Source organism: Equus caballus, chromosome 1, assembly GCF_041296265.1.
Source record: "Equus caballus isolate H_3958 breed thoroughbred chromosome 1, TB-T2T, whole genome shotgun sequence".
Lineage (NCBI taxonomy): Eukaryota > Metazoa > Chordata > Mammalia > Perissodactyla > Equidae > Equus > Equus caballus.
The window spans coordinates 116,313,180-116,327,881 of record NC_091684.1 but is presented as its reverse complement, the minus strand read 5'-3'; the positions used below and the strand labels follow the sequence as shown (position 1 = coordinate 116,327,881).

Here is a 14,702-nt window from a genome sequence, read left to right as displayed (position 1 = left end):
AGTCTAAGAAGGGTTTCTGTCACTCGCAAGTGAAAAAAATCCTGATTAATGTGTCCTTCCCCCAAATAAAGCCGGATTGTTTTGAAGTGTTTCATATTAGTAAAGTTTAGATCATCTTCCTCAGCATTTGTTTGAATATCCTGTTAATTTAATTTTGCAATTGTTCACCCAAGGTGAGATTTCCAAGGAGAATGCGGGAGATGGACCTGGGGAGGGACAGGCTGCCAGGTGCCTCCTCTCCCCTTCCTCTAAGCCCCAATCAGCGTCCCCTCTGCAGGACTCAGCCACAGCACGGCTCTTAGGACCACCCCTCAATTCCCCTCCAAGGGCCAGGCCTCACCCCTTAGCGGCCGTGGGCCCAGGCCAGGGGCTGCCGCAGAGCCTGCTCCTTCTTCACTGATGGTAATAAGGGCCCTGATCAGAGGCTGGCTGGGGCAAGCCTTCCAGACCATAAAGACAGCGAGACTGACCAAGGCTGCAGTGTGCACTACCAGCAACACCAGTCAGACACCTTCTTTTAACGGACATCAAAGCAACCCAGGCCACTTTGATACTCTTAGAGCAAAATCATGATCAGAAGACAGCACAGGCCGCCTACAGTGGGTGCTGACCTGGGCCTGGCTCTGTCTCTAACCAGGGGAGTGGACCTCGGTCCCCTTCTCATCCTCTCAGGTTTAACTCCTGCCATCTGTTAACGATGATGCCGCTGGAAGTCGGCATTGACAAGTATGCCTTCTACTCACTTGCCAAAGCAGTTTCCAGAGCTTGTCCACACCCAGGATCAATTTATGCTCACAATAATCCTGGCAATGAAGGGGGCACAGTGCCCACTTCACATGGTTCGGTGGGTAAGGCGCAAGTCCACCAGCCTGGACTTCTGGTTCCCAGGCCCCCCTCCTTCATCTGTAAAAGGGGTGAGTGGTATCCACCCATCAGAGAGGGTGACTGTGGGCAGCGATCAGCTGCAAAGGACTTAGCACCACGTCTGGCAGGCGTTAACGGCTCAATAATATTGGCTACTGTTCTCAGTCTCACAAGTGAGGAAGCTCAGACTCTGAAATCCCTTCCATTGTAAGCGCCTGAGACCTGGACCCCTCTGCACCAGGCCTCCCTGAGCAGGAAGGCGGCAGGAAATGAGGGGCACCACCTCAACCAAAGACTGCTTACCGCCCCCCAGGGCAGGAAGGGGAGCACCAAGGGGAAGCGCCGCTCTGCTGGCCCCCAGGCCACTCCAGGGACACCGGCCTGCGTTCCCTGCCTGCCCAGCACCCAGGCCCCTGAGGTCTTTGTGACTTTTTCGTCATGGTTGGTCACCCCAAATTCAAGTCAACATCTTGACAAAGCAAGCCAGTTGCCTAGCATGCCACGCTAATATTTTGGCAGAGATGTAGTTCTTCAAGGCCGAACCTGGGGGGGAAGCAGAGTCAGAGGCCCGGGATTTGAAGCAACAGCGCGACAGGCAGATGGACTTGGGCCCTCTGGGTTCGAATCCTGCCCTCCACTTTCTAGCTCTGTAGCTTCTCTGAGCGAAGTCTGTTCATCCGTAAAGACTACTGAATTCCCAGGATGCAAGGAGCTGACGTGTAAAGCTCTTCAACGGTGCCCAGGACATGCAGACACTAGGCAGGGGCACAAAGCTGAGCTGTTCCCATCACCAGGGGACACCTGTTGCATGATCTGAGTGAGGCCCTGCTCTTCCTCCTCCCTTTGGCCCTGGACTCCTCCCCTGGCCACGCCAAGGTTTGCTCTCTGCTTGTCACAAAGCCACAGGGACTCCGCAGAGGCTAAGGTGACGGCACACTGCCGGCTTCATCAAGGCAGACTCAGCACGGCGCCCTTACCGGTAGGTTGCAACCTCCAGGCTGAGGCTGGTCTTCACCTGCACGAGCTCCTGATAGTCCCGCAGCCGGTCGGCCATGGCCAAGGTGAGGGCCGCCTTCTCATCCTCCAGGCAGGCAATCCCTCTCTAAAGAGAACAGAGGGCTTTTAGATCAGAGGACTGGAGCTTTGCCGGGTCGAACTTAGGTACCAACAGTTCAGGACACAAAAAGAGATGAAAAACCTCCAGGCTTACTAAAGATGCCGCCATTACAAGGATGATTTTAAATCCTGCATTTCTTCTACACGGAAGATTTTTTTATTGCATATGGAAGATTTTGATGAGACACTGCCTTCTTTATTCATACTCTCTAATAATAATGAAGACTCAGTTTATGAAAGCGTCTGTGCGGTTCACTGCTGAGGAAAGTCAATTCATCAAACTCATCAACTCAGATGCTACTGAAAATAAGCCAAGACTAGAAAGCAGGGGTTTTACAACACTTAAAACAGAAGTCGCACAGATTTGAACTGGAACTTCCCCTAAACTCATGATTTCCCCAATAATAAGCAGGTAAGCTGACACACAGTTCTTTGTTTCGTCTAGAAAGTTACTTTAAAATCATCTTGGGAGAAAAGCTACATTAATAAGACAGGAATATATTCTAGGCATAAATGCCAAAATTTAGACCCAGATATAAATCTTCCTTTTTGACTGTCCATGTTGGACATGGTTAATAAGCGCTCCCTCGGCACGAGTTCACCCTGGGGCCCCCATGTCTGGTTAATTACATCTCTCCATCTCTCTGCCCGGTGGGGAGACACTGAAGGGCATGGCTGCCACCTTGTGCATCCCCTCCCTCTAGAAAAACGCCCTCCACATACAAGTCACACAGCACACAATTGGTGAATTGGATTTAAAAGAAATGATCAAGATAATGTTACCCTCCTCAAAATGCACCATTTTAAATTGGCAATATCTTTTAATTAATAAGCATAATGGCTTCTTTGTACCATTTCACAGTTTTGCTTTTTTTTCCTAGTTCTTAATCAGTTACTCTTGGGAATAATTAACTGAGCAAATATTTAAACACTGAAATAAGTCCATATACTTTAACTTCTGGTTTGTAATGGAAAATAGCACTATTTCCAAACACTACACTAACTAAATAGGCTACACTTTTAGACATTTATCTTTGTGGAATTCAAAAACTCTAAGACAATCAGGAGAGGGAATTTCTTTTCATTCCTAGTGTAATCCCTCCACCAAAGGCACCTGGCAAGACACTGAATGTCCAGAAGAAAAAGGTAATGTCTGTGAAACCAAGGAACGAACTTAACGAAGACCTCACCCAGGACTTGCCGTTTAAAACATGCGTCAGCATGTAAATATTCTGCTTCCCATAACAGTTCTATTTCTAAGCTAATAATTGCTGTTGGGTTCTCTTCGTGTATACAAAATGTGCTAAAAACAAAAACTGAAACCACTTAGCTTTTAAAGCAAAGGAGTAAATTTAAGAACCGTGTGCTGGTATCCCCACGTGGAAAGATGTTAACAGCCCCCAAGGCTGGCATTGTACTAGACAAAGGCCCACCAACACAGATCATTGGCCAGTCTTGATATAAGTGACAGAGTTACCAGAATTTAGTCACGATGTTCATACATTCTATAGTTCAGTTTCGGTGTTAAAATCCTACATTCCCGTTTTATAAACTCAGGTCCAAGGTTATAGCATAAAATGTGCTGTAAACATAAATATATTACTCCTTTGTACTGCGAAAATTCGAACTAAATGTTAAAGCTTGAGAATTTACAGTAATTTATTCTTTACAAAGAAGTTCAAGTATTGTTAAATTGCTTAGAAAAAAAATATTAGATGCGCTCAATTCTCCAGCCTCAAACCTCCTAAGCAGGTCAAGATCTCCCAGCCATGCCAAAGGGGGATGCGCGAAGATTCTCCCTCCTCCCAGAGGGCACAGAAAAGTTCTGCACCCCACGAAAACAGGAGGAGGAAAATCAAACTGTGTTTAAGTTAGAATCAGCATAGATCCAACAACATTTCCACGTGAGTCAACACTTCCTAAACCGTCAAAGGAAAATTAGCTGACTTTTGGAAGCAGGAACGTAAGACTTATAAACAGTCTCTACAGAAATTGTAACCAATCCTGCTGGTTGAATAAAGCTTCGGACTTGTGCTCCACTTTGAAACTGTGGGCCCGGCCCGAGGCCCGGGAGCAGGAGAGACCGCAGGCTAATTCTAACCCAGCAGAAGCAGCTTTGCCTAATGTTATCAAAGCTGGGAGAGAGGTCACCTTTTTTCACTGCTATTTAGGGAACTTTTGGGCAGCGTCACAACTGATGATGAAACGTAGGTCTATGCCAGGAAAAGCACGCTGGTGTTAGTGTCCAAAGAATTCACTTTCTCTGAACCAGACTCGAGTGCTGCTTGCTGAGCAGGTTACACAGACATAACAGGAAGAGCTGCAAATGTCACCATCACATCACTGAGAATCTTGAATGCTAAAGCTCGAGGGAATTTAAATACTATGACAACCTCGTTCAGACACAAAACCTAACTGTATTAATAACAAGCACTGACTGGATACTAAGTTCTAGTCCAGACAATACCCTGAACCCCAGACTCATAATTTCATCTTACAATACAAGGTGGGTGGTTCAGAGGCATCTCAAACTGAACTCTGATCTCCCACCGAAACCTGTTCTTCTGCACCAAACCCCTCAGCAGAGAGCACGCCCTCCTTCCTTGCAGCTGGCTGCACGGGCCACAAGCCCAGAGTCAGCTTTGCTTTCTCCCTCACTCTCCCACCACATCCAATCCGTCTGCAAAGCCGGTTGGCTCCAAGGCAGGGCAGATCCCCTTCTCAGAGCCCTCCGTGCCAGCCCTGACAGAGCCGACAGCACCTAGTGCCTAGATTATTGCTGTGGTCTCCTACAGAGGTCTCCCTGCGCCCATTCCTGCCCCACACAGTCTATTTTCAACACAGCAACCAGAGCAATTCCAGTAAGAGCGAGTCAGGCCATCTCCCGCCTCTGCTCAGAGCTTCCAGTGGCTCCCCATGGCGCTCACAGCAAAAGCCAGGTCCCATTGCGGCCACTGTCCCCCTCGCTCACTCCACCCCAGCCCCACCTACATCCTGGACACCATGCACTGTTTCCACCTCAAGACCTTGAGGGTCAAGGGACTCTCTCTGTTTTGTCCTGTTCACTGCTGTATCGCCAGCACTTAAGAACCAAGCTTGGCACACTACGTGCTCAACAGCCATTGGCTACTTGAATGAATTGAACGTGTGTGCCCGGTGAGTATTTTCATTACCCCTATTTTACAAATGGAGAAACTGAGACAGAGTTAGTGGCAGAGCCCGAATTCAGGCCCACGTAGGGCAGCTGCAGAGTACTGACCCTTGTCACACAGTTACTCTGTCCCCATCCCAATCGAAAGAAAGTTCTCCTTCAATCACATCCTGAAGACTCAAAGTCTTTCAGAAACAGTCAGTCTTGAAGGCTAAAAGCTCAGTTTCACAAGCAAAAATCTCACTGTTTATAGGGTAAGGCTGGCATAAACCACAAATGCCTTAGGTTTCTGTCTGAAGCCCCTTCCTGCAAACTGGAGGCCAGGGTGTGTTACTCAGGCCTCACTTGATCTAAACCACATGCAAAACCCTGAGAACATGGATGGCAGTTCAGCGCTCTGCCCTCTGGCAAACCTGAGGCGAGGGGCCTAATAGAAGGCACGTGGCTCACGTGGGGAGGACCACTTTGCCCAGAAAGACAGTCCTAGCAGGTATCTCTCCCCCTCGAGCTGCAGAGGGGACCCAGAGCCAGGGAGATGCTGGGCACGGTGTGGGGGCTCCTGCCTCTGGGGGAGGGGGTCCCATTAAAGCATATGGACACACAAAAAAGTAAAAGAAAGAGACTTAACCCTGAAACCATTCTGACAACAGCCAACTGGAAGGGTCTGAAAGCATTTTAGGATTTTAGACTCACAGGGCACTGCTGGGCCAGCCTTTAGGAAGAACGACTGTCATTATTCTACGAATGCAAAAAGAACTCTCGCTCAAGGTTTATCTTTGATGGAACAGACAGAAGAGAGGAAGTGGCGCCCAGGGATTAGATGCTCAGGCGCTGGAGCCTGAATCAAACCCCCGCTTAGCCCCTCACTGCCTGGGTGACCTATGTGCCTCAGTTTCATCTGTAAAATGGGGCCAATATCAGTATGCACCTCATAAGATTGGTGTGAGGACAGAGTGAATATGCGTACCCGTGCTACCTGACACACAAACAGCACTTGATAAAGGCTAACTTTTAGAAATGAAACATTTATTACAGCACATTAGCTAAATCCAGTTTCATATTTCCAGTCTCCCCCGAGAGAGCCTCTAGAGAATTTGAAAAAATCAGAGGCTTGGGCTTAAATCATTGATACTTATAACTTTAACAAAATTCCTAGCATTTTTACACTTTAAAAAATAGTACTAATGCTTGGTGTTGAATCTTTCAGAACGCAATTTGAAATACGGTCGTTTTAAGCTAACTGGGGAAAGATTCAGAACATGCATAAGGAAACGTTCAGTACAAAGAAACCTCCACGATTGGAGCTGAAAAAAATCCAAGTCCTTAGGGCCATTTTCCTTGCTCTTTACTTTTAGGAGAAAGAAGCAAATTTCAAGGAGAGAGGCATCAGTGGACAGGAAGCTGAGGGTGAGATCCTAGTTCTGGGTCAGGTGTGACCCCAGGAAGGCACCTCGTGGGTGGGCCCTGGGGCCGTGCACCAAAAAAGCGCTGGTCCATGATTCTAACCGCCCTTCTCTGGTCCCCACCTCTCCTCAAATCGGAGGGATCCACTTTCATCTATTTCACATCTGGGGTTGCGCTTGAGGTTTAATTAGGGAGAAAAGGGTTCTGCTGCTCAAAAAGAACACTGAAACCAGAGCTTCAAGGTTCAAAACGAGCCAAGCGAGCTATGAGTGCAAGCGAATGGTGAGGATTTAGCCTACACAACACACCTCAAAGAAGCATTTTCGAAACCCGTGTGCACAGCACGGGCCCTTGTGGTGGTGGTAGGGGTTGCCTACAAAGGGGTTCAGGGGGCAGGGAATTTGGCAGGCACCCCTTTTTTGCTTAAAAGCGCCGTCAAAGTGTACGTTAAAGACACTTTTTAACTTTCACTTAACACAAGCACGGGGCCCTGTGGAACTGATGTCCCTGGCCACCATCACTGGAAAGGGAAGCGCTCTCGAGTCACAAGCTCTGGAAACCAGCACATGCTTCAGCCAGCCCCTGTCCTTGCTCCACCAACAACCCTCGAGGGTGGCTGAAACCCTCGAAAACGATGAGGCGAGGCCAAAAAAAACCCACCATCCAAAAGATTAAATTCCTAATAGTTTAGTACTGTATCGCTTTCTATGATTTCCCAGCTAGACTCCAGCTCCTTGAACACTGAAACCCCAGTGCAGCGCTGGGGACCCAGGAGTAAGTCAGCAGATACTTGATCATTTGCAGACACCTGTCACATCCCCACAGTTCTCCATGCCACAACCACCAGCTTCTCTTTACTTTTTTTTTAAATAAAAGCACAAAATCACTCTCTCCCGAATCTTAAACTCGCAGCTTCGAACTGTTCCCTTAAACTATCTCTGAATTCACGTGGATGTTATTTTAAACTATGGTCCTGAGAACTACTGATAGCATGATTTGGGAATATTTTCAATTGTGGCAGAGACTGGGCAGGCCCAGGGCCAACCCTAGGACTGGACTGGGTGTGCGTTCAGTAAATCAGCCACAGGTGTCACTCTGTCAGTGTCAGAGGTCTGAGCTTGCTTCTCTGAAATAGCAACTGTTTATATTACTCCGCACTTGTAATAACATCCTGCCACAGGGACCCGGGTTTCCATCACTTTTACACTACCCAGAGATCTTACGTCAGTCAGCTCAGACTGCAAGAAAAACATCTCTAATTAAGCTCTTTTCTGCATTAAGGTCGCTGCTCCTCCCAAGAACAAACAAGGCAGCCGCCCCGGGAGCCACACCCAGCTGCCTCCAGCTGGCAAATCATTCTGGCAAAATAAAAACCGTTTTGGTAAACAATTTAAATTTCTCCCAGGGGAGGCCTGGAGCCACCCAGGCTGCCATTTTGAATGGCTCCAGGTAAGAAAGGGCTTGACATGGCCTAGAACCCTCCCAACACTGAGACTCATCCGAGAAGGAATGAGCTGGCACTCTGAAAGTCACTTCTGGAAGTCAGAGAGCTTCTTGGTTGGAGCACAGGAAAGTGAGAGATCCTAGAGGGGCGGGGGTCGTTTGTCAGGCTGCGCCTAGTCATGTCAACGTCTAAAGAGGGTGACAACCTAAGGAGATGATGGAGATGGGGCAAGCCGCTGGGATCCTCCCCATGGCATGACCTGCTCTTCTTCCAGGCCGTTCGGGTAGCCTCTGGGCCTGCCCCACGTCGGGGCCGCCGCGCCCCGGTGCACGCTCCGCGGGTGCGAGGACACCCGCCCCACCCCCCGACCCCTGGAGCCCGGCCCGTGCGCGCGCGCACCGACCTGCCGCTCCTCGGCCTGCAGCTCGTACGCCTCGCGCATCCGCAGCAGCTCGTCCTCCAGCAGCGCGCGCAGCTGCTCCAGCTCGAGCACCTCGCGCCGCAGCGCCTCGGCCTCCTGCGCGCACAGCCGAGCCTCGTCCTCGGCCTCGCGCCGGCTCTCCTGCCCGCGCTGCAGCAACTCCTCCAGCTCGCGCACCTCGTCCTCGTACAGCTGCACGGTCTCCTGCCACGACTCGGCCACCAGCAGCGCGTAGCTGTCGTGCACCTCCTTCAGGCGCGGCGGCGGCGCGCCGAGGCCGGTGGCACGGGCGCGGTAGTGCATGGTCAGGCCGGCGGCGCGCGCGCGCAGCTCCCGCACCTCGCGCTCGTGGGCCTCGTCGAGGCCGCGGCGCTCGGCCTGCAGCCGGCCCAGCAACGCCTCGAGGGTGGCGCGCGCGCCCAGCGCCTCCTGCAGCTCGCGCTGCTGCGCGCCCAGCTCGGCGTCCAGGCGGCCGCGGGCGGCGCGCGCCTCCTCGCCCAGCCGCCGCAGCTCCCACAACTCGCGCCGCACGGCGTCGCGCTCGCCCTCGGCCAGCGCCGTGGCCCAGCTCAGCTCATCCAGCTGCTGCCGCAAGCTGCGCGCCTCCTCGGCGAAGCGGGCCTGCCCCTCGGCCCACAGGGCCTCCTGCCCGCGCCGGCCGCGCAGCTCCTCCTCCAGGAGCAGGTTTTCGCGCTCCAGCTCCCGCACCCGGCACACGTAGTCGTAGAGCCGGGCGTTGAGCTCCTGCAGCTCGGCCTTCTCCGAGCCCGTCTGCAGCCGCCAGGACAGCATCTTGCTGTGTGTACGGGGCTCTCCCGGCCGGCCGCTTCCCTCCTGCCCTGGTCTTGTCCCCGCCGCCGCGCCGCTCCCGCCCGGCCGCCGCCCCGGAGGCTCGCAGACTGGGGCCGGAGCGGGCGAGCGGCCGCACTTAGCGGACAGGGCGGGCGGGAGTGGGCGCGGGCCGCGGCCTCCAGCCAATCAGAGCGCGGCCCGGCGCGGCCACTGCGGCCGGACAGCGCCCCCTGCCGGAGAGACTGCGGCGCCGCGCGGCTGCTCAGCCCAGGGCCCGGCGGCCGCGAGGCCTCCTCGCCGGCGGTCGGTACAGCGGGCGGGTGGCTCGCTCGGAGAGGGATGCCGAGGAGGGCTCCCTGTTGCGGCCCCCTCAGGCCTACGTCCGGCACCCAAGTGCCCTGGCGTTCGGGGATGGAAATAGAAGCCGCTGCTAAGTGAGATGCTGAGTTACGGTCATTTATGGGAGACTCATCCGATGCACTGGAGATTGGAAGGTTTGGGATTTTAAAAATTATATATATACATATATAACATACATATGTAATGTATGCACACATATATGTGCATTAAATATTCTATTTTAACTTAAAACATAAATACATATCCGTTTGTGAATGTTTCGATGTACAGGCAAGACTTTTCTGTTTATATGGGTTGACTAGAGTTCCACGTTTTCCTTCTTATACAAACCCCCCGCTTGGGACATAGTCTACACTTTCCAAATCAGTTTCTTTCTGTTGGAGTGAAAACTTAAAGAAACTTGTTAAGTGCTCTGAGTGCAGAATTTTTCCAGACTCCTAACAGCTCCCCAAACTTTCCCAGTTGTCGCCCCTACACCTAGTGCGACAGCCGTTTTTTTCTCAACTGTGTGCGTCAATTTAATTGTCTTAGAAGCCATAGCTCTCTTTTGTACACTCGTGTTTCACTAGTTTTCCTGACAGTTAAGTTACAAATAACAAGAAGCAGTATGTGTGGCATTAAAGGCACAGGAACAAACAGCTGACCCTTGGTTGGGGTGCCCCTGGACTGGTGGGGACAGAAGTGCCCAGAGGAGGCCTGGAGAGTGATCCATTGGCTGGAAGGCTCCTCATGGCAGGGGCCCCATTCAGTGTATTTTACAGACGGCATGGAAAGATGGCTTAGTCAGCAAGTTGGTTCATGGTCCCTTGAGACAGCTCCCGGTGCTCTTCTTGTGACCGGCGTGAGTCTCCAACCACAAATGGTACAGAAGTGGGCCTTTGTCTTACTAGGGACCCCATATCACAGACCCCATTCTGTGGGTGGTAGAAATTAATATCTTTCAGGTGTGAATTTCCTCTCCCTTTCCGCCGAGGCTAAGTTGGCGATGGGGTGATTCAATGCCAAAGCACGGGGGCGGGGGGCGGGGCCTCTAGACCTTTGTTGCTGTCCATCTTTCTCTCATTCGCCCAGGTGCACATCCCCACCTGGCGTTTGCTTATTAGGCCACCTGTGATGTCATCACCCAGGCCTGTCTGGAAGCCCCTTCAGTCTGGGTGTCTCTCCTGGATCACACTGGGTCACCAGGGCGTCATAGGGCAGGTCACAGTGCCCTGGACTCAGCCTGCAGCCATTTGTTCTCTTCAACTCCCCACACTACCAGGGTTTCTGCTACCCCAGTTCTCCTGGCTTGGCTCTGCAGTGGGGGAGCGCCTTCTCAGGGACCAGTGCGTCTCCTAGCAGGATGCGTTGTTCTAACTCATTAGGTTTGCTTTACCCCAATGCCCTTCAGGGTCTTGGATTTTGAAACTCCAAACCTTTCTCCCATTTCTGCTCTAAATCCCATCCCTGAATAAATGACTGCTACAGGGTACATCTGCCCAATTGGGAAAGAGATTAGGGCACTAGGAAGTAGCAGGAGAAAAAAAAGTGCCAATAGTTAATCTTTCAAAATAATATCCTGCTGTATCATACTTAATGCTCACAAAACAGAAGCTCAGAGAAGTTGAGTGACTTGCCTAAGGACACACAGTTCCTAAACTTGGGAATAGAACTGTTAGAAGTTGTGACCGCAGGAGCAGATGAGCAGGCAGGGTAGGGCCAGGAAACAGAGGCACACTCAAAGAGAAGGGAACGATTAAAGGGATGTAATGAGAAGACTATTTACAAAGGGGTGGATAGGATGGGGAAGCATCAGGAACCAGCAAGAGTGAGAGGTCTAGAAGCCGTTAGCATTCTGGGGGCAGCAGGAGGCAACAGTGCTGTCTGAGCCTGGAGCTCTGGAAAAGGGGTCCCTGGGGGAGCAGGAGCTGCGGAATGCATCCCAGAAGGGAGCAGGAGAAGGTAAACCCAACCCTTCTCTCTTCCTGCCCTCCCTCTCCTGCCAGAGCTTCTCCCTGTGGAAACACAAGTCCCTAGAAGCTGGTGGTGGTGTGCTGGGGCCAGCTCCTCCTGGCTTGTGAGAACCACTGTTAAATTTTCAGGAAGTTCATCAGTCAGTTGTTAAATGCAGCCATTACTAAAAATTAAATTATACAAGCTTACCATGAATTATACAAACAACAAAGGAAATAAATACTCAAAATGTATCCCTTCCTAACTGTTTGGCTGCATTTTACCATAATCTGTTCTTGCAGTTATGGATGCCTAGTGGCCTGTACGGTGGGAATGCTACATAACTCGTGCTACTCTGCGTCTCTACCTGACTCCGTGATCACTGACATTGTGTTGCTAGCTTGAGTATTTACACCACAGAAGTCAGTAAACGATTTGTCAAATATTGGCTTGATGTATTATTTTGTTGATTGCCTAGACATGAGAAAGTAATGGAGAACATGTTAATAACGCAGAGTAAATTTAGCAGTGTGTTGTGTATGTGGTTACTGAACAAATAGCACAAAAAATTTGAGGAAATATTTTTCCAGTATTTCAAAACTGTTATCCAAGGTAGCAAAGAAGTTGCTTCATGTTGAGAGTGAGTGAAGTTTCTTAGTTATCTCGCCTTTGTCTTCTTGTTAAAGTAACAAAAATATCAACCAACATTCATGTCATCCTACACTCATTCACCAATTCCAGTAATAGATTGACTAGGGACACCAGAGTTCTGCAAAAATCAATGAAAACATTCTGCGAGAATCCATTTGCTGTGTGGAATTTATGATAAGGAGTACTGTGTATTTTATTATTGTTTGTAATAAAAATTTAAAAGCTGCCTCAATGTTGCTACCATATTAACAAATATGCTTCTGCTATTAATAGCTTAATGGCAAAAAAAAAAAAAAAAGTCCTGCCATCCTCACTTCTTATTGACATTCTTCTATTCAACAGAGTGGGTAATCTAGTGGGTGAACACACACACACACACACGCACACACACTCCCATGAGATTAAAGTAATTTTTACTTTGAATTTGAAAAAATGATCTGTAAATTTTTTTTCTAGAATTGTCCTAATGCAAAGAAATTGCCCCCCACTGCAGTAAGACAGTGGTTTAGAAGATTTTTTTTTCCAGAATATGGGAAATTTTATTGAATAACTAGATTCTTCAGCAAATAAATGGCATGGAGTGGAGAGGAATGATGGAAAGAAAGAGAAAGCTGTTACAGATAAAAAGCGTGTCAACTAAATGCAATGTGTGGGCTTTGGCTCTTGATATGAACAAAGCAACTGTAAAAAGACATTCTTGGGATAATCAAGGGACTATGAACATGTACTTGGTATTAAATGATATTAAAGAACTATTGTGAATTTTCTTGGGTGTATTTATGACATTGTGGTAATGTAAAGCCCTTACCTATAGAGATACATATTGAAGTGTTTACAGGTGAAATGAAATGTGCTCCCCTCCCCCGCAAAAGCTGAGAGATTGGCCAATGTTTATAGTATGTTGAATTGGAATAAAAGGTACATGAGGATTCATTTTACTGTTCTCTCTGCTTTTGTGTATATTTGAAAATATCTATAACAAAAAATTTTTATTGAGGTCATGATAGTTTATAACGTGAAATTTCAGTTGTGCATTATTAGGTGCCAGTCACCATACCTATGTGCCCCTTCACCCCTTATGCCCATCCCCCAACCCCCTTCCCCTCTGGTAACCACTAAATTGTTCTCTTTCTCCTTGTGTTAGTTTGTCTTCTGCACATGAGTGAAATCGTATGGTGTTTGTCTTTCTCTGTCTGGCTCATTTCACTTAACATAATACCCTCAAGGTCCATCCATGTTTGCAAATAGGAAGATTTTGTCTTTTTTATGGCTGAGTAATATTCCATTGTATATATATATTCCACATCTTCTCTATCCGTTCATCAGTCGATGGGCACTTGAGTTGCTTCCACTTCTTGGCTATTGTGAATAATGCTGCAGTGAACATAGGGGTGCATAAGTCTCTTTGAATTGTTGATTTCAAGCTCTTTGGTTAAATACCCAGTAGTGGGATAGCTGGATCGTATGGTATTTCTGTTTTTAATTTCTTAAGAAATCTCCACACTGTTTTCCATAGTGACCGCACCAGTTTGCATTCCCACCAGCAGTGGATGAGGGTTCCCTTTGCTCCACATCCTCTCTATTTTTTGTCTTGGTGATTATAGCTGTTCTAACCAGTGTAAGGTGATAGTGTAGTTTTGATTTGCGTTTCCCTGATGATTAGTGATGTTGAACATCTTTTCATGTGCCTGTTGGCCATCTGTATATCTTCTTTGGAAAAATGTCTGTTCACATCCTCTGCCCACTTTTTGATCAGCTTTTTTGTTTTTTTGTTGTTCAGTTGTGAGAGTTCTTTATATATTTTGGAGATTAACCCCTTCTCAGATATATGATTGGCAAATATTTTCTCCCAGTTGGTGGGTTGTCTTCATTTTGTTCCTGGTTCCCTTTGCCTTGCACAAGCTCTTTAGTCTGATGAAGTCCCACATGTTTATTTTTTCTTTTGTTTCCATGGTCCGAGAAGACATGGTATTCGAAAGGATCCTTCCAAGACCTATGTCAAAGTGTGTATTGCCTATAATTTCTTCTGTTACTTTTATGGTTTCAAGTCTTGCCTTCAAGTCTTTGATCCATTTTGAGTTAATTTTTGCGTATGGTGAAAGGTAATGGTCCACTTTCATTCTTCTTCATGTGGCTGTCCAGTTTTCCCAACACCATTTATTGAGGAGACTTTCCTTTCTCCATTGTATGTTCTTAGCTTCTTTGTCAAAGATTAGCTGTTCATAGATGTGTGGTTTAATTTCTGGGCTTTCACTTCTGCTCCGTTGCTCTGCGTGTCTGTTTTTGTACCAGTCCCATGCTGTTCTGATTACTATAGCTTTGTAGTACATTTTTAAGTTAGGGATTGTGATACCTCCAGCTTTGTTTTTTTTTTTTTTACCCCCTCAGGATTGCTTTAGCTATTTTGGGTCTTTTGTTACCCCATATGAATTTTAGGATTCTTTGTTCTATTTCCATGAAGACTGTCATTGGGATTCTGATTGTGATTGCATTGAATCTGTAGATTGCTCTAGGTAACATGGACATTTTAACTATATTTATTCTTCCAATCCATGTGCATGGAATAT

General features: G+C 48.5%; 1 protein-coding gene across 2 annotated transcripts in view; it reads right to left on the bottom strand.

Annotated features, from left to right (window-relative positions):
• SYNM (synemin) overlaps positions 1-13,062 on the bottom strand; it is a 31,210-nt gene extending 18,148 nt beyond the window's left edge. For both annotated transcript variants that reach the window (XM_023651199.2, XM_023651209.2), the window contains exons 1-2: positions 8,383-13,062; positions 1,842-1,966 (exon numbers count right to left, since the gene is read on the bottom strand). In XM_023651199.2, coding sequence (XP_023506967.2) covers positions 1,842-1,966; positions 8,383-9,192 — 935 coding nt within the window. In that variant the 5' untranslated portion in view covers positions 9,193-13,062. The remainder of the gene's footprint in view (positions 1-1,841; positions 1,967-8,382) is intronic.
• Between the last annotated feature and the right edge of the window lie 1,640 nt (positions 13,063-14,702).